The following is a 25058-nucleotide window of genomic DNA, read 5'->3' as shown; positions in this document are numbered from 1 at the left end:
CAACTAATAAACGTGAGAACTGCCCTCACCCCTCACACCCATATCCATGTGAACCAACCTTATGTTATGCATCTCCATAAGCCTTTTAACAATAGGAGCACAATAGAGTGAAGAAAAAATAGAAGCTGAGAAAAAAAGGGATTTGGGGTAAAGATTATGGACTTGGCAGAGCGTGTGGTGGAGGCTGTCAGATATGCCTTCCAGAAGCTAGGTGCTCATTAGCATACTTCATTCGTCTAAATATAGTCCTAATCCAATGCTGAAGGGCAAACAAACAAATCACAGTGTGTGTAGGGGGCACATTACTGATTCTTCACCCATGAAATATTTCATCATGACAACAACATCCACAATCTGTATAAAAATCATCAAATGCCTGCCTCTGATGCTTGACATACAGTTTATGACCCTTTTGGAAACGTTTACTATGCTGCTTGTGACAGAGCACACTGCAAATGACTGCAGGCTGCAGTGATGCCAGGGGAATCTGTTAAAAGGTCACAGGCAAAACAACTAGCTTGGCTGGAGGGAGGACATGCAGTGACAAGGAAGCACGTGTTGAAGATGCATAAAGCTTCTGGGACTTCAAGAGTCTTTGAGACTCATCGGATTAGTTTGCATAAAGGAAGCAAAGATGTCGGGAGCGTTTTGCTCAGTGCGGTACTCTTGAGTGTCTTCCTGTGAATGCATGTGAAACAGCGAGCGATGTATGTGTAGCGGTGTATATGCTTGATGTGATTATAGTATGACTCACAAAGGATGGCTGCCTTATGCATGAAGAGTTATAGCAGAAGGCAGTTCACAGATGCATGTAAATGCCAGAACCCAAAGGAGACAATAGCCCTGGTTGAAAAATGCTTCGATTCAGTTACAATTCAACGCAGCATAGTTTAGTCACATCCATAAATATTTGATATTTCTCTAAAAACCCAAACCCCAAAAGTTGAAGTGAGGCAGTGTTCATACTGTACAAGCTATGTGATTTGGAGGTATGAGTAATAAGTGAGCGTGTCTTTTAAGAGGCAGGGATTTGGCTGGCGGTGCACTCACTCTGTCAGCTGGTAGAGTGCTGTATTTTGTAACACAGACTTTAAGCCAAAGCATTAAACAGGAGCTGTTTTGGAGCTTGTGGACAAAATAAAAACTGTGTTGCAATTTTCCCCAGCAAATGGGTGTATGACAAAGCAAAGGAATGTAGATAGCTTATTGCTGATCCATGGTTTTAGACTCTGTGACAGATTCTCTTGTGATACCTTCGGTTAATTCAGATTCTCTTGAAAACGATGCCATGATCCATTTTAAATTGCCTATCGATTGTAATGATGTGGGTGCTTTGTTTTGCAGTTGCGTCCGTGCTTGTGTGTGTGCCGTGGTGATTTATTTGTCCTGAGACCAGTTAGTCATCCACAGGTAGGTGAGAACCGGACAGCGCTCTTTCCTGTTCTAGTATTGTTTTGGTGCGTGGGAGGGAGAGGAGTCATGAGGGTTACCTACTCAATGAGAGATGGATAGAAAGAGAGAGAAAGAGGGGAGGGGGAGAAAGAGACAGAGAGAGAGAGAGAGAAATGAAAAGATAAATATAGAGAGTACAAACTTATTTCTGCATGAGGTAATTTGCCACAGTTGCCTAAAGCTGGTGAACTGCACAGTATGCAGTCTAAAGCTTTTTCATTTGATATGAAGCACAAGGTTTCCTGTATAGGCTTCACAGTGTTACAGTTGCTTTATTAAATGAACATAAAACCACTGATTTGATGATTTCCTCAAATAAACCCAGTTGTTCTTCTACAACTACAACAAAGTACATTAGCCTCTCTACAGGGAATAATTAAAATATGATTAACCCTAATATGATTTAATTTGTATGATTTTCACAGAAAAGGAAGCTGCTTCATTGACTTGGGATATTGATTGAGATGCTGTTAGTTTATGGCATTAGTAAATCAATAAAGCCTTAAAGCATCTGCCATTTTTGTCTTCTGTTTTGCATTCCCAACATACAGAACATTAGGCATCTTTCCTGAATGGCAGACGGTGTTAAATATTGCTGTAAACCTCCGCAAGACCTGCTGTGTGTGCAGGTCTTGCGGAGGCTTAAAGTCCTGTTAGAACAAAGTGCTCCTTGGTAACGGAGCTCCCAGACAAAGCTAACCGAATCTTTCATTTGGAGCCATTGTGTGGAACTATTGATTTATCTCTATCATTGATGTGGGATCTCTCACATCTCACAGACTTTCTCCTACACTTTCAAAAAGCTCTCAAGTGGGTTCAAATCCACCAGTTTAAAGGCGTGCATCAGTTCCAGCCTATTTTTCCTTCTGTTTGCCAGTGCAATGTTAAGATAAGAGAAAATTATTTTTTGTCACAGCTGGTTGAAGAAAAGTGGAAATAGTAAAACAGTGTTCTCAAGATGGTGCAGTTGCTAAATTTTTCCAAATAAAGCCAGGTATAAACCAAATAGTTGCTTGCTAGGTAAGATCAGAAACATTGGAAAAATGATAAAATTATCTGATAGATGAATATATAATATATGTGTAAAAGGCTGTTATGCTGTTCTTTTTAAGTGTATGAGAGAGGAAGTCATCTTCCCACTTGTTATCTGGATGTTTGGGGAAAACCCACAGACTCTTATTGTTTGTCTTATAAACAAAAAGAAATACAAAGAACACACAAACTCACACACATGTAAGTAAAGCAGAAGTAAACAAACCTCCTCCATACAATTAATCTCTCAGCTTTTCTACAAATCCCAAGCATCACAACCTCCAACGTTTTGCTGCATTGCTCTGTGCTGTGCCATGATGATGAGTCAGTGAGCATCTGAAGTGGCTGTGGACCTCCTCTCTCCACCTCATGCAGAAGCTCTACATTCAGTTCATGTTTCACTGCAGTATTAATGTAGAAGTAATGGCTGACTATGATGCTAAAAGGTCAGTGTTAATTAATCCAGCTCTGTGTACTCAATTGGCTCGTACACTTTTAAATGGAGCCTGAGGTGATAGAATATGCTCACAGAGCATTAAAAAAAAATATGACAGCTCCAGAAGTTTCTGACATTAAGGGAGGCAAATTATTTCATTTCCTTTATAGTTCTTTTTTTTTTTTCTGGTGGCCTTTTTTTTTCTCACCTGGGATGCTGTTCTTGTCGAGCGTCAGATTAGGCGATAACATGGTGTTATTTTTACATTTTTGTCTGAATTAAACAAACAAGATACAACATGATAATCATTGAGCTTTACAAATGACAAAGACAGAGCCAGACCAGCTGCTTCCCCGCCTGTTTCCAGTCTTTATGCTAAGCTAAACTAACCTGCTTCATATTTAGCATACAGTTATGAGAGTTGCATCAGCCTCTCCTATTTACTCTGCAAATTCCCCAAAATGTCAAACTAATGCTTTCACTTTGGCACTGACTGCACACTTTTACATTACTTTAATGTGTTTTGGTGTTCTCAGTGTTGCCCTGTCTGCGAGCTTCTCAGCAGGGGAAGCTCAGCCAGCTCAGTTTGAAGCCACAGTCACTCTGCAGCCATAGAAATCCTCATCAAAGGCTGCCATCGTCCAAACACATCAAAGGGCAGACCTCTGTCTCCTGGCTGGGAAAAGGCAAAAGGTTTTTCTCCGTCCGTGCATCTGTCTGCCTGTTCCATTCAAAACTCAGGAAAGGAAATCTTTTTTAGGACCATATAACCTTGCAGTCTTGCCAGGAATTGGTAGTGGTGCTCTCTTTCCGTATGTCTAGCCACTACCTGTGAGATTTCAAGAAAGTCTAAAGAAATGTGTGGTGAAGCTGTGTGTTGTGTTTCTAATCTAGGACAAAAAAAGGTGGGTGATTGAGTAGCTCTTATCTGTTGGTTTACCCCAAATCCTAGATGTTTCTGAAAACACTTTTCTCTCATCAAACTGTTTAAGCAACCTGCTCCAAACACATTTTCACCATGAACAAACAGCAGACTGAAAAATTTCACCTCAGAGCTTCCTGTGATTGGTTCCCTCGCTCTGCGTGAAGCTACATTACATAAGGTTTTGTAACATGTTCACTGCTGGATTCTGGAAGCTTACGGCTTTTGGATTCCCAGGAAACCCACCAGGTCTTGTTGGTCTGGCACAGAGCTGCACATGAAGATGCATGTGCGAAAGGGGGCTTCAGCGGATGCCTTACAAGAAGTGTTTAAATTGCAAGCTTCGAAAAAGAGAAAGAAAATAGAAATGACATGCATAAAGACTTATTTTACCAGTGGGAGCTGTAAGGGAGTGAAGACAGGGGAACCATTACACTATCATGTAAGAAGAGATTTGAATGCTTAATAAGCTATAATTGCAGCAGGGAGTCACAGTTGCTAAAGAAGGGACAATGGGGTTTAGGAACTCTCCTTTTCGTCTTGCTGTGGATTGTGGAAGAAAAATGTCACCAGGCAATCCAAGTAGTTGTTCACTTTGCTCTGCTTGATTGTGTTTGTCTGCTAGTGTGTGTCTGTGAGTGTGTGTTCCCTCTGTGTGGGAGTTGTTTGATGGGGTCAGCTTGTTTGTAGGAGCAAAATCAGGCAAGTCCAAGTTGGATGGAGCAAGAATATGGAAAGAGCTCACACTGTAAAGTAAAACTCCTCCCACGTGTTTTTTATTTTATATGCCTGTGTCTGTAATTCTCTTTCTTATGCAGGATGTTTTATTCTGACTGCACAGTTGTTAATGGCCTATGTGCTTCCTTCTTCATCACAAGCATGCATTATTTAAAGGAGGAGGGAAGAGTATTAGCTGGCTGGGGAAAGAATAAGAACAATAGCTAGGTACTCTGTTGGTGTGGCGCCATTCATCAGCTTTAGCAATTTTTATTTTTCTTTGTTCCCTTCCTTTCATAATTTCCACACTGTTAAAAGGCCACGTTTACATTGGCAAAAGCTTTCATAGATAATTTTGTGTTTTGTTGTGGGTTTGTTGGTGTCATTGTGTGTACATGTGCGCTGTCGGCTTGAGGTTGTGATGACTAATTATGTCTCTCCCTCTCCCTCTTTTTCTCTCTCTTTCTCACACACACACATGCACACACACCCATGCTCACCCACATGCACCTGCCTTGGGTACCTATTTCAATGCACCATTCAATGGATGCATTATATTCGTCATCGTACATTATTCAGATTTGAATCAGGGTCTGTCATCTTGCTGACGATCCAGCTTCCAAATTTAATAGCTCAGACAAGAATAGCCTTGACAGCACATTGCGGTGATTCAGTGAATTTCTATGACATGCTGGCCACCAAATGTAACATCATGTTTCATTTTGTGACTGGTTGTACTCTCTAGACACTGGATAAATGTGATTACCCCTGTGACTTCTGCAGTGTTTTCTCTGTCACTAGTTAATAGCTGTAGTGGCCTTCTTAATCAGTCTGCCAGCTGTTTTCTCTGATTGTGTCTTTCCAAGTGTGTGTGTGTTTGTGTCTGTGTGAATGTAATTGTAGTCTCCCAACACACAAAGCTGACTCAGGGATGCTGTTCAGGTCCTGAGGACTTCAGCAGCCACAATCATGTTAATCCATGGGAAACCATTGGTTATTTTCCAATGGAAAAATACTGTCAGATTTGGGAGGGTTTGGGTTGCTGCTGAGACTTTGCCTGCTGTACACTTTAATTTATTAATTCAAATTCAGACATGGAAAGGGGGCGACAAATCTCTTGATGTTATCCTTCATATTTATTCCCTGAGCTTGCATGAAGCAGTTTTTGCCTCAAGATTCGGTGCAAGAAAAGATTGTTCTGTGCTGATAATTAAAGGTTGCATAAGTCTCCTTTTCATGATTTGACGCACTGCTAATCCAGTTTTCAAGACACTCACTTTTTCTAAGACACATTTGTTTTACCCAGAGCCATAGGTTAAATCTATCATTTTGTCACACCGCTGCGGATAGGGTGCAGCGTCATTCGTGCTAAATTAAGGTTCTTTCCGATCCTTAGTTGCAAAGTTATGTGCAAAGTAATTACACACCTCTCGCATGCACGCTCATGCACTCGCTCATGCATGCACACATTATCTAACAGGACCATGTTGTTCTTTTCGGCCATATTATGTTTATTCCCATGAGAACACACAGAAAAACAGATGACATTCCAGCAATGAAAGATGTTCTGTCTCTAATGACAAACGTATCATTTAGCAAATGGAATACATAGTAAGATGCTCTAATGTCACAGTGAAAATAAATACATTGATTGGACAAGCATCTGTAAAAAATAAAAATAAAAACAATAAATTGGGGAGTGGGAGATTTTAAAGTATCAGGAATCTCATTTTTCTATCAACAAATCATAATTGGATATTAACACATTATCTGGTAACATATTGTAGAAATCTCATAATTTGCATGCCTAGAAAATACCCTGTATTTCTTACTGTATTAAACTTACTCAGCAATGGAGGGGGGCACAGGAGTTGATTCATGCATGCAAACTCTGACATGTGTTCTTTCAACAAAAAGTCAAAAATAGTCTATGGCCCTCACTGCTCATGTGTCTGCTTCCAAAACGGTGCTCACAAGGGCCATAAACTATATCAAGCAAAAGACCCAGGGGCTGTTTGTGGAATAGGGCCAAAGTGCAGATTGAACCGTGAGTGTGTGTGTGTGTGTGTGTGTATGGACAAAGGAGACTTCAAATCATGAGGTGAAAGCTGAAAGGTGAAGGTTAGAGAAAATTGTTACGAAGACAGCAAATACTGCAGGTGATGGGCTGGCCAGACACTGAGCTTGTGATATTAGACAGAAAACCTGCTCCTATCATCAGTAGCTTTAATGCAACTGCAAAAATAACAAAGTTGAAAATATCTTTTGAATATTTAAATCAAAACGAAAACAAACATAAAAGGATACATGGAGCATTTTCATTTTGCTTGTGGAGCATTTGAAATATTAATATATGTGTTGTATAAAAATCAAGAACATTTCAAATAGCAGTTGAGCATAAATATTTCATATAAATATTTGAATCTACATTTGAATGTGACTTTTAAAGAGGACTGACATGCATCAGTTAGTAGCGGTGGCTAGGTGGGTGGCTGGGTCAGTGTGGAGTCACCTCATGGGAATTTGTGCTTTACATACCAAGAAAAGGGCTTGGAATTAATGTTTTAGTTGCTGCAGCGGGAGGGGGAATTAAATCTTTAATCAGCCAAGAAGTTTTCAAAATAGTCAAGTCAGTAGCATATAGCTTTTACCAGCATTTAACCAGTTCATTTTTGTTAATTTCAAACCCTGACATTGAGTATAAAATGAGGTACTTGCTTGTTTCTTTTGGGTCGAGGCTCCCAGTGTGTTAGGGGAGACAATTAGACAACACACAATGGGAGTATTTAGGACAGTACAACCATGAGGAAGTAGTGGACAAAGAAAACAAAACTGGATTGCGGTTGTCACACTACATGTTGCCTTTTATAGAACATGTTCCTACATCTTGTCTTGCCTATGCAAACTAGAGGCCTTATACATTTCCTCCTAGGTGAATGCGGTTTCGGACACAGAGTAATAACAACACTGACAGAGAAAAGGAAATTATAATCTCCCACATTTTTTAAAAATTCATTAATAACAAGGTTCCATTACCACGCAGAAGCTGCTGTCAGACACATTAGTTGAGTTATGAGACCGATACTCTGCTTAAATGAAGGTGAATCAACACACTCTAAAATGAGAAGATTGGAGTATCCATAATAAGCCCATGGTACTCTGTCATGGCTACCAGTTTGAGCTCAAGTTAACATTATACAACTTGAGCTGTTATAGCAGTAAGTGGTCGTTACGATTATAAAAGGACAATCTGAACCACCGACCTTTAAGTGTAGATATAGATATTGTACGTGTGTGTCTGTGTATGTGTACTTACATGTCTACAAAACCAATCTATACTATAGATTGACACTCTAGTAGAGGAGTATTGCACAGAGTCGGGGAGAGGAGACGGATGTCTTGTATCTCCAAGCACTGCAGTGGAACAAGCTGGCCATTGACTAAATTAAGCATTATTTTGTCCTGTCGTCTTCTTGTCCAGTCTTTCCTGGGTTTTTAGTTGAAGTAGCCAATCAGTCAGGCAGTCCATCAGCAAGGGGCGGCTCCTCTAAAGCAGCAGCTGAGCCATTGGTCTCTCCTCTGTCACCCCCTGAATCTCTCTCCTCCTTGTCCTCATCCTGGCTTAGTGGGTCCTGTTTGGACAGGCGGTCTAGGGGGTCAAAAGTATGAGTTTTAGGCTCAGGGCTGAGGAGGGAAAGCTGAGGCAGTAGAGGCCCGTCCCGAAGCTTAGCAGCTAGCTCCTTGGCGCTGCAGGTGGGAGTGTTGGTCTCGTAGACATCGTGGAAGTTGTTGTAGTCTACCTCATAGAAGCCCTTCTCCAATGAGAGAACCGGTGTGAAGCGGTAGCCCCAAAGGACCTCTGTGTCCAGGTAGGAACTTCGTGCCTGACATGTCATCCCTGTCACAAGCATGGATAGGCGTATGTGTCCACATACACACAAACAGACGCACAACATCAATATGTCACATACACAAGGAATGATAGGAGGCAGGTACACACACAATCAGAGTGAACAGGTAAACAAACACACAGAGATGGAAAGAGGTGTAGGGAGAAAGAGAGACAGCATCAGTAAATTATTCATGGTTATACAGGAAGTGCACACAAAAAGGGCCGAGACCTGCGCAGTGTTTCCTCTAAACTTCCATCATGCTTGGAAATGACAGGTCTGTTTTGCTTTTTTTTTTTTGCTAATTTTTAAGTGTTACGTATTAGCAGTTTGGCTGATAAAACTTACAGAATTTACGCATAAATGATAAAAGGTGGTAAAAAAGTCTGAGGTATGTTTTGCCAATAACCAAATACAAAAAATAGCAGTTGACCAGTTGTGTGACTGCACTTGCTTCCAAAATGGTTAAATTAAATACTAAATGCTCAGCTTTACTATAGGCTTTTACACATTAACTGTATTGATAGCGTAAGGTATACATTTTGATGCATTAGACAGTGGTCTATTTTTGGAAAAGCATTGGTTTGTAGGTGTCACATAGGTGTGACCTTTTGAATTATAGCAGCAAAATCACAGGTGAAACTAATGTAACATGAATGATGGCTCAGTTCCACTAAGTGTCTCAACAGCTTAAAGGAGCTGGCACAGACAATACCAGAAACACCTCAACATAAAGCAGCGATTATTAATGTCATTAGTAACACATGGGCTTTTCGGTGTCGGCTGAGAAAAAGGTGTATTAGCGGAGGAGGTGCGACAGTTAGCTATACAGCTAACGGCTTATTTTGAAACAAATAAGAACTAAACTAATAAATAGGATTTTTTAAACACACAATTAATTACAAATAAGATCCATGTTGTGTAAAGTGTGAATCTTAAGTTGAGTGGAAACAAGAGATGGTCTCATTAGCGGTTAGTAAGCTAGCCACTATCTTTAGAATACCTCTTGGGAATTCAACATTAGCATAAATAACATAAACAAATGTGTATAACAACGTGTATGCAGCCCTGCAATGCTAAAACAACCCTGTGAATGAATTGTGAGGAAAGGTGGTAAAGAAAGGGAGACAAACAAAGCTACATGTGAAAAATTTGCATCTAATCACTCCAACGTACTCTCATTAGAAACTTCATCTAAACCCTTGAATGATACGTGTTTTACATCTCTCCCTCACCGCTGTCTGCTTTTACAAGACTCTGTGGTATTTAGCTAATTAGACTCACTAATTAGGAGAATGGCCACAAGCTAACGAAGGCAACAACATATTACAGCCACCTTTCAAGCTTACAGGCGAGGCAGGAAGTATTTGATACCCAAAAGACAGATTTTGGGTCACTTTAAACAAAATAAATCTCAAAAACTCGCCACAGATGACTTACTCATCACACCGTAATGTGTTGTTTCCCTTACACATAACATCACCCACAACACCAAGCATGCGCTCTAAAATAGACGTAGATGCCAAATTTGATATGGTGTCTAATGTCACGGTGAGAGGAGGAGCTTTTGCACCTTTTCTTCAGCTTTCCCTGTGGATATGAGTGGCCTAGTTTCCACATTTAACTTGTGAAATGTTTGTTGTTCCTGTGACTGGATTATCAAAGACGATATAGTGTCTTTCACTTCCTAATGAGAAGGGTTTCTATACTGGCTATTGAGGGAGTTGGCACATTGTTTGATGTGCTGGATTTTAAATTCTTTAGCTAATACTTTGCAGTTCAAATGCATTATGTCATGAAGAACTATTAATATCCTGTCATGTTGGCATTTTCAAGATGCTGCATCACAATTCTAGAGTCTAGCTGCCTTTGATTTAAAACCTCTGATTGTCCTATGGAAGATAGAAACTTAGTATTTTATTGATGCGCTGGTAAACACATTTTGAGGGCAGTTATTTGTTGAGGGATTATCAAAATGTGCAATTTATTCACGTGACTGAATTCATTCAAGAACATGAGCAAAAACAGGGTTTTACTACACATACACACAAAGAGTTTTCAGCTACAACTATTAGTAATAATGCAAACGATCTGTAGTTGAAGACACACTTTCCATTTTTCACTATCAAACTGAAACAATTATTGTATGGTAATGTGTGCCTTTTTCTGCTGCTATAAGCTCTTGGCTGCAGAACAGTGAATTGGCTTTTCCTATTGCATATTTTGCAAACAATACCTGTGTTCTGTTGAAAAAAAGTCTGCTGGAGGCTGCTGTGTGCGTAGGAGACACTTGTACTGTGATGTGTTCATATGCTACAAAGACTTGACAGTTTTAAGAGATTACAGTATTCGCATTATTTTTTTATAACAGTGTGTGCTCATTGTGTGCTTTTCAGGTTTTAGATGTACAGACCTCCTCACCAAACTATTAAAAAACAATGAAAGTTTAACTCAGATGATAGGACTATTTTGTGGCCCCTATTTCACCTTTGCGAAGTGCAGTGCAGTTTTCATTATTATTGCTGACTTCTATGATTATGTTGGTTCTCCACCTGAGCCACAGTGACAAAGCAACAAACAATAAGCACACAATGGCGTCTCAAATGGGATACTGTGAATTTGGTTGCTTCTTGCATTACAAAAGCTGTGGCTGGGGATTTCCACAGCATGTAAACGCACACACAGCTTAGCCTCACCTAAACAATCAGAGCAGCAAGAACACGCTTCAACTCAAAATGTAGGAAACAGGATAAAGCATGCAGAAGCAGCTGGATAATCTTCGAAAATAAGTGGTGCATGAGCGAGCAAGAGGAAACAATAAATCAATGAACAATGAACAGACTTTTCTCACTGCAGATATTTTGACTTATTTCAATAAATGTAAAAATTTCCACCATTTAGGTGTGTCGGTTTCAGGGTCCTGGTATTGTGTATGCTGGCTTAGTGGCACACCCAAAAGGAAGATGGTCGTCATTGATGTTATTAGTAACACCTGTGCTTTACCAGTGTTGACACACCAGGTGTAACTGCTGCAATCATATGCTGCTGCTGTTGTTGCTGCTGCTGCTTTTCATGTAGCACGCCATGAGGGCTTAAAGCCTCCACCCCAGCATCCACCTCTAGACTTTGACTAAGTCCCCCTGGGGGATTTTTTGTTGTTGTTGTCACTCCCCAATCTCTGCTGTGCTCAGTTTGATGTATTTTTCCAGGCGGTGAGCCCATACGTCAAATTTCAACTCCTGACGTATTTTGCATTCATGTGATATTCTGTTCAAGGTGAGCTGACTGACTGAATCATTGTTATTAATTACACCTGTGCACGTCCTGCTATGAAAAATTTCTGCAGTGGAAAAAGCTCATTTTTGTCAGTTCAGTATTAATGATGATGATGATTTAGTATTAATGATGTGAAAATGATGATTTGAGAAAAGATAACAGGATGTCAACAGAATAAAAAGTACGACCAGGTCTTGTTCATGTGTTCATGTATTATCTTTACAAACTGCCCTTGTGTTTTGTGATGAATTTCCTCTCTTTGTGTTCTGTGCTGACTAAGCTTAGATTTGGCACGTGAACCTGTATTCTCTGGATCTGTATTCTCAGGGCTTGTCTTGTGACTTCTTTTTTTTCTTTTTCCTGTTGGCAAATTAAATCTTGTGAGGAACAACCCTCCTACCTCAACTACAAGGACAGTCTGGGAGGACAGAGGGCAAACAGCGACTCTAAGGAGTGTGAACACATCTCAATATTTGGCTGAAAAAAGGTTTGAAACTTCTGGGAATGGGGCCTTGTAACTGGATATTGGTTAGGTCTGGTTTTGGTAATATTTCTATTTGAAAAAACTGTTTGCTTTATATGCACATTCATAAGGTCTCTGGTTGGCCCAGATATATAATACAGTGAGAACCACTTTTGTCTTAGAACAAACCACTAGAATTAACCTTTACTAAAGCTTACTTTTAGACCCTACAACAGGTGCCTGTTTTCCTGTATTTTCCTGGAAAGTATAAAACAGAAAACATGCCACTGGAGACACTCATGTTTACACTTCCACAATACTGATGCAAGATGCTTTCTGTATTCTGAGAAATGGCATAAAGCATGTCTTATTTGATATATAAATAATGTACTGCAAAGGAAACCGTGCAGAAAGCAGCTTTAAACCCACCATTTTCAGATCTACCTCAATGATGAAAACAAGGATTGTTGTCGGCAACACTGACGCATATGACTGATGATGAGAACAAGCACCAGGAATGTTACAATAAACTGGAGCATAGTTACTTTTTGTTCAGATCAAATGTTACAGTTAAATGTATACTTCCTATGGGCCAAAAACAGTTAGTTGAAGTTTCAAGCCGCATTCAATATGAAAAATATATAGGCAGAAAATAAACATCTAATAAATTTTGAAATGTTGAAAGCAGAAGATAGTCGCTAACAGTATTTGGAGGCTAGGCTGGAAATTGTACTTAAAAATAAAAGCTTTAAATGTGAGAAAGTCGAAGTGATGGAGGGCAGACTGTATCGAACAAAATAAATCATTCAGGTGGACTGGTCAATTAAATCTGTGACATAAAAGTAAAATCATTTATTTGTAAAATCTGTGAAATAACTACAACAAAGATGGTGATGCTGTGGAAAAGTGTGTCTGCCATTTATTGGAATCTACTCCAAACAGAAATGTGTCAGCTCTCAGTCACTGTGATTCTACTGAGGTTAGCTTGAATTTTGAGATCCATGAATATAAACATGATTTTGGTTTTTAACTGCATTTTCTTCTGTCAGGAGAGTGTATTTGAGTATATTGTAGGCTAGTTCTAGTTTTTGTATTTTCAGTGCATTGTCAGTGCAGCTATGCTGTGTCATCATATACGAGGCCAGAATCTTCTGTAGTTGGTTGGTTTTACTTTTACTTTTTTTTTTTACTTTTTTTTTAATCTTATCACAAATGCTTTGGGAGTGCCTGTGAAACAAATGTTTTAAGTGATTTCCAGAGTCTGACTCACAATTATGCTGAAAACCTCAGGCTGGTTGTCAAACAAACAACACCCAACTGATGGCTGATGAAAGAGAAAAGGAAGCCATTTCACCGCCCTCTTATCTGTCACTTCCAAAGTCTCTGACGACATCCAGCTCATGATGTTTTAAACACTTAGTTTGATAGTGAATTTTTATGCTGTAGTAGCCCATATAGCCTCTGCAGTTAATCAATGGAGATCATCAGATGCTGATTTGAATCAGTTTATCAGATCATTTCTTGCTTGATATGAGACTATAATGTCAATCCTCCAACTTTTTACATTTATTTTACTGAAAACATTTAGTAAATATACTGTTTATCTCCCTTGGCATTATTCCTAGATTGTTTTTAGACTATCAAATGTTATGCTATCCTGTTGGATCAGATAAAAATAATATTTTTGCATACGACAGCATTGGCCATCCATTCAATGATATAACTACACTGACAGCACATTCATCATTTTTTAAAATAGCAAGTGGGGGTGCTTAGTAAGCTATATATCTGACTGTTTCTGACCTAACAGCCTCAAACCTCAATTAAAAAGACATGATTATTGTAAATTAGCAGCTATTTTTTGCAGGTTTGAACCCCTTAAGTTCTATTTGCAGTCCTGGAGGCCATGGATCCTTTTTAACAGCTCAGTTAACACGCTTAAATTTTCACCTTGACTCTTTATGACCTCCCCTAGTTTTATGAGATTTGCTTATAAATGTGATTTTGAGGGATTTGCTACAGAAAATGACACTTCTGTTTGGGGTCTCAAAGACCAAAGCTGTAAAAAATGGTTTTATGCTGTTCATTTTAATGCTCTATATCTGTGATTTGGCAATACAATTTTACAATTCTTTTTACAATAAGTCAGTTTTATAACAGGGAACTGACCTGCAATATAATTAATGTCAATATGTAGGTTTAAGACCACAAGATGAATATTCATTTGCTCCTGCATAGAAGAATGAAGAAAGGAAATAGAGGTTGTTTTTAAGTAATTGTATTTTTACACACTCTGCAGTGAGGTCAGTAGAAGTAAAGTCACTATTAACAAAACAAGTGTTAATCAAACCCTGGTAGTTTTGGGTCCCAGTGTTTCCTGGTTGGTACACTGGTCAGGACCTGATTGTGAGTGAAGTAAATGTAGCTAATGAAAAAATTTGAACACAAATGACATGATGAGAAAAACTATGAAAATATTAGAAAAAAATTCCTAGCTATCCTTTAATTCCGAGACTTACGGCCTGTGACCTGTTTAGTCATTTTCATTAGGGTTAACAGGGGACAGAAGTAAAGGGGGAGGGCTAGTAGACATGTAGATGGGTCTGTTGGCTATCGGTCAAGGGCGATGATGACATAACCCCTGCATGATGCCATGGTCGGTCTCTGCCGGTGAAGCGAAAGGTGATTTAATGCCTGAGTCAAGTATCCAGCAGCGTGAGCAGGAAGCATGATGACTACTGGTGCTTTGGAGGAAAAAAATATCAAAAATAAATAAAAAAAAAAAAATCAAAAATGAAATAGAGCAGAAATGTTCAGATGCATGCAAAGCCATGCCTGATCGCATTAGGGAGCTCGGTGGTTTGTTCGAGTTTTTAAAAAGACAATTGTGTCCACGACACTAAACACTCCTAATCAACCAGTGTGTCTCATTTACTGATGCAAAGTATGGTGATATCCAATAAAGTAAATTAGTGACATGTATTATGCATTGTATTTCAAATGAGTGGATTATAATTAGTAATTGAACAAAGGCCAATAAACAATTCAGTTTAGGCATATAAACAATAACTGATTTAGCCAATGCCCCACAGACAACATGTTAGAACAGCAAATTAAAAGCTAGCTGTGGGCCAAGGTTTGTGTTTTCATCACACTCTCATGGTGAATAAAAAGGGGACTGATGCATATAGTTTAATTGCCGAGTTGAAGGTGCTTCATGTTTCCTCGTGCGGCCTCGGCTACAGCCTCATTCTGGGAAACAGAAGCTATGTGGAACTTTACAGAAACACCTGGTCGCGTCTGCCTCATAAATGTAACCAGCCTGGGGCACTTTTCAGGACTGCTTGGACTTTACCCAAAACACAGACCAGCAGTGAGGGTAGCTACACTTCATTCATTTTGAAATAAACAATATCAAAGACATAACCTTGAAGTAGCAATAGTGGAAATGCGGGCAGCAGTGAGTACAGAGAAACATTTGCAAGGCTGATCAACTTCTCGTCATTCGCCTCAGTTGAAATAACAAACACGTGGAAAAGTATAGAGGTAATTTACTGTTGAAGAACTATAGTTGTAGGAGATGTACAAAAGAAAACATTTGTCTGCTTTTATAAAATCATATAAGATATAATATCCTCATTAATACCTGCACTAACTTTGAATTAAAATACATTTATATTATTCATGTCTCACTTAGAGAGTCGGTTATCGGCCTTTCCATCCATTACAATATTATCTTTTGCAATCTGCAGCACTTACAGGTACTCACTCCTGCTCCTCCTCTCTTTTAGGCAGCAGCATCTTTCCATGTGAGCCTCTTCTGCCTTTCCATCCATTTACCCATCCTCCCATCCCGCCCACTCAGCTCACTTCCTGCATCCAACAGTTCATCAATCTCTGTCTCTGTCTATTCATCTACCCGTCATCCATATGTCCTCTCGTTTCACCTTTCTCCCTCTCTTTGTCTTTATCCCTTCCCAGAATCCCCCACCCGCCCCATCCCCCACTTTCATACCTGTGGCCTCCACCATTCCCTCAAGGATAACCACGATCTCGAACTCCTCCTTCTCCATTTGTGCCAGTGACATCTCCCAGAAGGGGCTCTTCTCGTTGATCTCATGAGAGATGATGAGCGGCGACACCAGGAACAGCCGGTCGTCTCCCGTGTCAAAACCGATGTTGATGTCAGTCTGGTTGAGCGGGATGAACTCCCCCTCCTTGGTCTGTTGCGAGCGGATCAACTTTGCTCGGATCGATGCCTCTACGATGTGAGAGTTCCTCAGGTCCCCAACCCGAAACATCAGGCACATCTTGTTGTCTCGCACCGATATAACAGCATTGTGCGAGAACATGAGGGTCTCGGCGCGGTTCTTTGGCTGTGAGATCTTGACAAACATGCAGCCCACCATCATGGCGTTAACAATGGAGCCCAAGATGGCCTGCACCAAAAGCAGTATGATACCTTCAGGGCATTTTTCTGTGATCACACGATAACCGTACCCAATGGTGGTTTCCGTTTCAATGGAGAAGAGGAAGGCTGAGACAAAACTGTTGAGGTTCTCCACACATGGGGTCCAGCCCTCCTCGTCAGCATGCACCAGATCCCCGCGGATGAGCGCTATCAGCCACCACAGAAAGCCGAAGAAAAGCCAGTTGACTACGTACACCAAAGTGAAAATAAAGAGGCTAAGACGCCAGCGTAGGTCCACCAGAGTCGTGAACAAGTCACTGAGGTAACGATAGGTCTCTTGCACATTTCCGTGATGGACATTGCACTTGCCGTCCTTCTGCACGTATCGCTGGCGTGGCTTCTTCGCCGGGTCAGAAATCAAGTGGGTTCGCTCTGTCGATATCTGAGCCTCCCTCAAGTGTTTGGGAAGCTTCTTCACCTATGTGGAACAGGAAAGAGACAGAAGGAGAGAGGCAAAGTAAGGACAAAGAGGTGAAAGATGGAGAGCAGGCAAAGAAATACAGAGGGGAAGAGAGCATGACAAAAGTGGCAGAGTGTACTTTACAGTCTCACTGATTTCTTCGGCCTATTAAGTTCGTACTGAATGATGTAGGTGTTAACCTGCTTTGTGTGATTTTCTTTCAGCCTTTGCAAAAACACACTGCTCTGTGCTGCGTGCGGGCAGACTAATAAAATTAAGAGCTGTTATAAAGTCACTGCTCCGTGCTACTCCACACTGACATTGTAGGTGTACGTATATACAGGGAGAAAGAGGAAACACAGAGTAAGGACATAACAAGAACACAAGGACACCAAGGTCTTTGTTTATGTTGGCCCAGCTCCAGCGAGGCGATCTGGCTCCACAGCTGTGCCCTGCCTGTCTCCATGTCCCCTGTGTTCCCTCCCCTCGCACCCTATGGGACATTGGCAGGCCTGGATAGGAACAGACCTTCCATCCTTCCCCAATAGACCCGTATGGCATCCTTAAAAAGAATGGCATATGCCTAGGCACATAAGTTGCACCATCCATAAACTAGCTGTCGTGCAGATACATGCTGGATTCCATGTTTTACATGGTTTAAGAACATTTAGAGACACAGAAAAAAAAAAGACTGGCACACAGCCTGGCAATATATTCCTGCAGAGGCTGAATAGAATTTATCAATTTGCTTGACCCCTCTTAGCCAGACACAAGCATTCATAAATGATGAAAAGACACAGACATACAGAAGGACAAAGCTGTAAGGCACCTTTCAAACAGACGCAGGACACATTGGCAGCACACTGACACTTTCCAATCCGAGCTGATAATTGAAATGCATTGTGTCGAAGCAAGAAAACAGCTCCTGCGCCCTCTGAATCTCTCAGTACTAATCGGACACCTGTGATCCATCTCTCTCTGGAGTCATGCTCACATCACCAGGAAAGTTACCTCCCATTGTGCTTACACCGAGTGCTCCTCTGCTCCTATCACACAGACGATCGCTCTCAGAGTTCAGCCAGGGAAGGACATAATCTAAGGCACCACAATATCCTTGCAGTGCCTTCGATTGTGGAGCCCGGATAATAAAATCTGTCAGACTGGTTTATTCGGGATAGTTTCATTGAGATGTCAGGTGCTGTTTCACCGCTGTCCTGTGTACATTCAGTCAGGCCTGCATGTATTGAGTTTGCAGATATTGATTCGAAGTGATCCCTGTTTAAGGAACGTTTTGATGAAGAAGAATTGAAAGACAATGCTTATTGACCCGCGTTGCAATTAGTGGCTTGATGACAATGCGCTCACTAAATGTCAATGGGCTCCCTCATTACCAACTGTACTCAGGGATGTTGGATCAAATAGAAATTCAGAGCACAATCAGTCCATGGTTATTTAGAGTCAAACTGCCCACTGACAAGATCTGTTAATGTACACAGCTGTTCAAAACTGTTGCTAATCAGTACTACACTGCTTGTAAATGAAAGACAGCCAAAATAGGGTCATTCATTTTCACACTTTGGGCTCAGGCTAATTGAGTGATAGATGAAGCTGTCACAAGCAGTTCCGCCCAATCTTTGGCCTTTATAGTCAATACGGTTCCCGGGGGTGATGGTCCATAAAGAAATTCATTAGTTCTCCCTCTGTGGCAGTAGTAAGTGGTGGGTGTTTTCTCTCATTGAGTCTTTGTGGTCGTACTTGGGTTGAAAGTATAAGTTCCAATCAGCTGGAGAATCAGGGCAGATGACCAATACAAATCCACCAACCGTTACTGGGAGCAAGCGAGGTGTATTTAACTTGTCACCCTATCTCCACTGACAAGGAAACTGAACCATCAGACCTGGAGAAACAGATTTGGTCGCGCTTTGTGGGGCTTGATCTATAATCCTTACCACTGATTTAATCTGTAAAATATGTCTACAGCACATCTACTGCATATCTAACAGCCTTTTTATTCGCCTCATTCCCACCGTTCTTGTAAGCCATCCATCTTTTTTCTCTTTCTCACACGGATTCAGTAGCTCTGTCCCTACGAATCATTCCCATCTCTCTATATCCTCTCCATCTCTTTTGTCTTTGTCTGCTTTCTCCATGAGCCCCCACCACCACACCACCTTTATCTCAAATACTGTCTCTCATGTCTCACACTTTTTCTTTTTTTTTTCCCAGTTGTGGAAAGAAAATAGGAATCAGTGCTCAGTGATTCACCGGTAGTGGCTGTGCAGTTTACCTGTGCAGGTGTGACTCCTATCTCCATGTTGTGGTCCATGAGGACTCGAGAGTCTCCTGCCATTCTCAGCTAAAGCTCAACACCTACAGGACATAAGAAAATACATTAGTGATATAATTTAAGCTTTTAAACACACGTTTAAATATTGTGGGTGTATTTTTTGCAGCAGCAGCAGAATGAGCTTCAGTTCATTAATCACCAACAGAAAAATCAACCAATACAACAGAGAAGAAAGGTCAAAGCTACAGTGCCCTCACAACACATTGTACAAGCCTCATCCATTAGGCCTTTCGACCTTTCAACCCGCAGTCATCTAAATTACACATCTGCTTTGAAAAGTACATACATTATGTCTACACTAACAATGTTAGGTCCATCTACAGTGCAATCCCCCAGGCACAATATTTTCTACCTGTCATTTAATTGTTTCAATTTGTCAATATGTCAATATGTGTTGGCTGGTGTAATTAGAACCCACAGAAACCCATGAGGGCAGTTTGAATTATTAACAGATGACAGATCTTCAACAAAGATGTTTGAATCTGTATTTGTCTGTGAAAGTTTTTGTCATACAGATATACCCAGCTAAACTGTGGCTAATGACTGGAGCATCTCATATTTAAACTCAAGTTCTATATGTGAAGAGTTTAATTTGTGAACCATTTTTATACTTTAACTTTAACCAAAGTCAGGTAGAATCTGATCCAGCAATAAAGACAAACTTTAACTTTGGAAAATAAAAGAAACACAACCATCTACTCGATGAAAAATGCCACTGTTTGAGACCATACTTTCTTAATAGAATTCCACTTTTCCACTTACTCATTTTTCTGCTCTAGGTTATTATGTTAATTAGAAAATTCACCACAATTCATGAAATCATTGGCATATGAACTACATTTATATGCAAGACAATTAAATCTTAAGACTAATGGTAGCTGGAATTAATACATAGCTTTTCACATCCATAATGTGGAGGTCAGTCAAAAGCCGGGATATAATTTCTCTCAAAGCCCATGTTATGAATAAATTCTGACTCGTAGCAACTGATACCAAAAATTATCCATTTTCATTGAAATATATAAACAACTATTGTATGGATTGCCATGACATTTGTTTCAGACATTCCCAGATGATAACTGTATGTGTACAAACTTGATCCCCTGACCTTTAATCCAGTACCATTATTAGATTAAAATGTTAATCCAATACTTTATTTTTGATCCTCAATTAATGACATTCCAATCAGCCTCAGCTGTACTTATAATGCTAATTAGCAACTACTCTCTTCTATGCTAAAGCTCTAAACTGGGGGGGGGGGCGGCATGGTTAACACTGTACCTGCTAAACATCAACATGTTAAAATTGCCATTGTGAGCGTGTTAGCACAAATCACTGCTGTGCTCAAGTACCTAGTCTCAAGTCACAAAATATTGTTTCTGAATGTGTCTGGAAAACGTTCACTGACAACATACTGTATTTCCCTACAATAGAAACACTTGCAATTCAATATCTGCTTGTGGCAACTGAAAGCTATGGTTATGTTTCGGAATTCACCGCACCAGTTAAAGTCTGGGAACATTTGTGGTCAACACTGAATCATGAGAGGATGTGTGGTGCTTTTGTCTTTTGCTGCCTAAACCTAATCACACATGGGACCGAGGATGTGACAAAAGCAGCACCTCCAGGAATTATGTTTGTGTTTGGCAAAACAAAATCAATTGCACCTGAAAAACCAGTAATGACAAGCAGATGTATTCGCAGCTCATAAATATACATCCATATTGAAATAGATATCAACACATAAATATTATGTATTTACTTATTTGAAATTCAATGTAACCACAGTATCACAGCTCTGGGCATGAGGAAAAACACCAAAAATATACCGTACTGCTATAATCAACCATAACAGAGAGAAAAAAATAAAATTGCTGTCCATGCCCACAATAGTATTTACAAATATAATAAAACAGGATGATAAGGGTGCTGCATTGTCACAGCTGGAAGAATAAAGTAAGGGATTAGCTGTTAACATCACATGGGAAATGACCAAGTGGCCACTGTTGGCTAATTTGCCGGTACAATGAAGCAGGCGCAGCTGCAGTGTTTTTAACGGCGTCATTTTCCCAAAGAGCAGGCTTGCCATTGCCAGCCTCGCCAGTTGCTTCAGCTACACGTGCCCATATGCAGACAAATACATGCACACACAACTCTCGAAATACAAACACACAGCCTCTCACACCATGCTTTCATAATGAGTGACAGACAGAGAAATGAATAGGACAACTTAGCCCACTGTAAACAAACAGAACATCCAGTTGCCTCTTTTACTTTACATTCTCTATATACAGTGACTGCACATATTATCTTTGTGGATGTTTTTAGCTCGGGCTGGAGCAGCTAGGTGATGTGCTGACAGTGTACAATATGTGTGATGTGATTTTAAAGAGTATTTCTCTGCTCCCAAGTTGTATGCAGAAACAGGTATTTTTAAACATCTGTTATGAGAGGTCCGAAGTGACAGGAGAAGTAGAAAAGGAACACTGTCAATGTCTGCTGAATGATGTGGGATTTAATGGCAGGCGCTGCTATAGTTATAGAGGGGAATGGGGGTGTGAGTGTCTTGGAGGGGGGCTGGGGGTGGACCTCTGATAAAGCCCTAATTTTAGCAGCAATCTTACAACACCTCTGGAGCTCCACAAGAGGCAATTAAGTTATAGAGCCCCTGGGTGTTGTTTGAAAATCAACTACTTTTAATTTACTGAAAGAACAAGGGATATGCGAGGCCCTATAACCAACCAGGCAAAAGAACATGGGTAAATTACTTTTGCCATTGGTTCCCGTCCTTGACAACATTTGACATTTCTCTGTCATCTGTCTTAGATGTTACTCTATTTGATCGCTGATGAGCGAGGAGAGGGGAAAGCAAAGGCAAGCGCGGAGAAGTGAGAGGACCACGTCACAAATCAGATCCACACAGGAATGTAGTGTTGACATTGATGGTCCAAAGCAAAGGGCAGAGTGACGTGACAGGCATCTGAGCAGGGAAAAGACAGACAGACAGACAGACAGCAGAGGTGCGGGACACACACAAAGCCTCTGTAAAACCACACTGAATACATTAAAGGGGTTGCAAGGTCTCGCTTTCTGACTCATTTTAGGTTCTCTCATGAATTAAACATGACTCCCAGGAGATTTGTGAACTCCAGACCTGTGTGTATTTTCAGTGAGGCTGTGATTGTGGTGTCTGTTCACAGCGGCAGACTCAACAAGCCCAAATGAGAGGTGTTCGAACATGGATACCAGCTGGGGTGTTTTATCTTAGCGCTTTAAGAGGGTAACAAGCATTTATCTTGTTACCGGGAGAGTGACAGGATGCTTTGGCTGAATTGTGTTTGTGTCCTGATAACAAGAGCACTCATCTGTTGTGTTTAAAGCCAAGAGGTACTAGTAAACCACGGGAACTTGCTTCCTAAGGGATATCTACAGTACCTATATTTTCCTTATTTGCTGACGCTGCACGCTGTAAACAATAATCTGTACAGAGTGGCAGCAAAATGTGGCTTTTTTCCTTCTAACCTGTGGCAAGATCTATAATTTTCCCCTTGGGCCTGTATTGTACTGAAAAGCACTTGCTCCGTGATTTAATTTTCCACAATTTCAGAAGTTCAGAAACTTGTGTTGTCAGCTCTGTGTGCAGTTCTGAGGGGTAATAGCTGGCCTGGAGCTGAGCCAAGAGAGGCTTTTTTATCAATACTAATCACTGCCCCAATAAAGACCCTGCAACATATTAATTACCGGAATAACACTGTAATTCTCACTTGATCAACATAATTGTAACCTGATTCATTCTGTGAATTACTTGTTTTATTTCCCATCATGTGGAAGTAATCAATTTAGACTTTCTAGTCTGTGGAGAAATACTGTTTTCCTGCTTGAAATTTGCACAGATGTGCTTGTTTTGTAAATGCTGAGAACACTGCTCGCTGCCGTGGGGTACAAGTGTCGTATCTCCGGATTGTTTACTTTTCAGGGATAAAATAAAAAACAGCAGTATTTTCTAAATATATACCTAACGTATATGCATTTCAGTAACCCTTCCGGGCTCTCGCCTGACAACAGTGCTTATGTCTCCACTCCCCCTGTTTTAGGTTGTAACCCTGTGCATGACAGGGTTACAGATAGCAGTAAGATGCTGCAAACTCAGCAGTAGCCCTTAGTTTACAATACAAATTTGACTATTAGTGGGCACTCATCCATAGATTTTGAGGTCATAGCTTGTGGTTTTCTGTTGGTTCATCAAATACAATGCTGACACTGGAGAGAAAGAGAAAAATAGGCAGAAAAGAAAGAGGGAGAGAAAAGTAAGGAAGTAAGAACGATAAAGGTGCAGCAGAGCAAAGCTTTTAAGAGTATTGAAACAGCAACTATATTTACTGAATCGCTGCATCAGATAGATATCTACACTGCCAGAGTCATTCCACCTTATCTGCTGTCTCTGTTCCTTTGCCATGGAAGCACTAGAACTTTCTATTTCCTTGATTCCCTACCCTTCTTCTCTCCGCCCCTCGACTGAAAGCAAAGAGTCACGGTTACTGGACCTGTCATGATTGCGTCCCAGGCTAAGATTGTCCCATAAAATAACATGGCTTCATCCCTATCTCTGCTCACTTATGACACTTTGAGGTCGGGCGGGTCAAATGACTAAAAACGGCCCCGGCTCGTTTGGCTCCAGGCACAGCAAACACACACACACACACACACACACACACACACACACACAAGCACAAGCACTCATGCACACACACGCACGCACACAAAGTTCATACCATCCCTCCCTCCCATTTTCCCATTATGCCCGATAGTGAGCTGAGTGTATCCAGTTGTGTCCTTCTCATGGATGACCTTCTCTGGAGTGACACTGCTGCACCGAGACGTTTGACTCACACTCGAGAAACAATTTCTCTAATGATGTCCAACTCTCTCTCTCTCTCTCACTCACTCACTCACTCACTCACTCACTCACTCACTCACACACACACACACACACACACACACACACACACACACACACACACCCTTCTTCCTGTCTCACTGTCCCATATTCAATCTCTGTTTTACAGTAAATTTTGCACAAACCAAGAATAGCTTTTGTGATGCTGCATGTTTCAGATCTGCTTCGCTCTTCCACTAAGATGAGTATGTTTTTTTTTTCTTTGACAGTGACAGCCAAGATGAAGATTTCATGTTGCTGCTGAAGTGGGAGGGGATGGGATTAATACCCAACACCTGTTGGAGCCAAATAACACCCTCTTCAACCATTCTGACCCAGGGCGTGAGAGACGTGATGGAGAAAGATGTTAGATGTGAGAGGCTGAGTGGGTGGGCATGCTCCCCAACACCCTGTTTCTTCTTCTTATCAGGCGTTTCTGTCAGGCTCTTGCTGTGATTTACAGCTTTAGATCCCACATTCCCCATGCCGTTGCTCTGTCTTAGAGGGGGAGAGTGATGGCTAAGCAAAAGCACAAACTGGAATGAGGAAGTGTGTGGAGTTTAATCTTCCGTATTTTCACGGTAAAATTAATTTGTTGTTCATATATAAATCAGAACCACTTATACAAATCCTCTGAATCAAACTTGATCCTACTATACTGCATGTGGTTCATTAATCTTCTGTCTCACCTCACTGTAGAGGACAGGGGAGCGGGG

At 40.7% G+C, this 25058-nt stretch overlaps 1 protein-coding gene across 1 annotated transcript in view; it reads right to left on the bottom strand.

Annotated features, from left to right (window-relative positions):
• Nucleotides 1-6046: 6046 nt before the first annotated feature.
• Nucleotides 6047-25058, bottom strand: part of kcnj5 (potassium inwardly rectifying channel subfamily J member 5) — a 23454-nt gene continuing 4442 nt past the window's right edge. Inside the window, exons 2-4 of the mRNA XM_023420421.2 lie at nt 19347-19429; nt 16204-17077; nt 6047-8457 (exon numbers count right to left, since the gene is read on the bottom strand). Coding sequence (XP_023276189.1) covers nt 8072-8457; nt 16204-17077; nt 19347-19409 — 1323 coding nt within the window. The 5' untranslated portion in view covers nt 19410-19429 and the 3' untranslated portion in view covers nt 6047-8071. The remainder of the gene's footprint in view (nt 8458-16203; nt 17078-19346; nt 19430-25058) is intronic.

Source organism: Seriola lalandi, unplaced genomic scaffold, assembly GCF_002814215.2.
Source record: "Seriola lalandi dorsalis isolate HSWRI2012SDOR001 ecotype SW California unplaced genomic scaffold, Sedor1 jcf7180002054642, whole genome shotgun sequence".
Taxonomy (NCBI): domain Eukaryota; kingdom Metazoa; phylum Chordata; class Actinopteri; order Carangiformes; family Carangidae; genus Seriola; species Seriola lalandi.
Note: the sequence above shows the minus strand (reverse complement) of the source record. Positions and strands in the feature narration are given on the sequence as shown.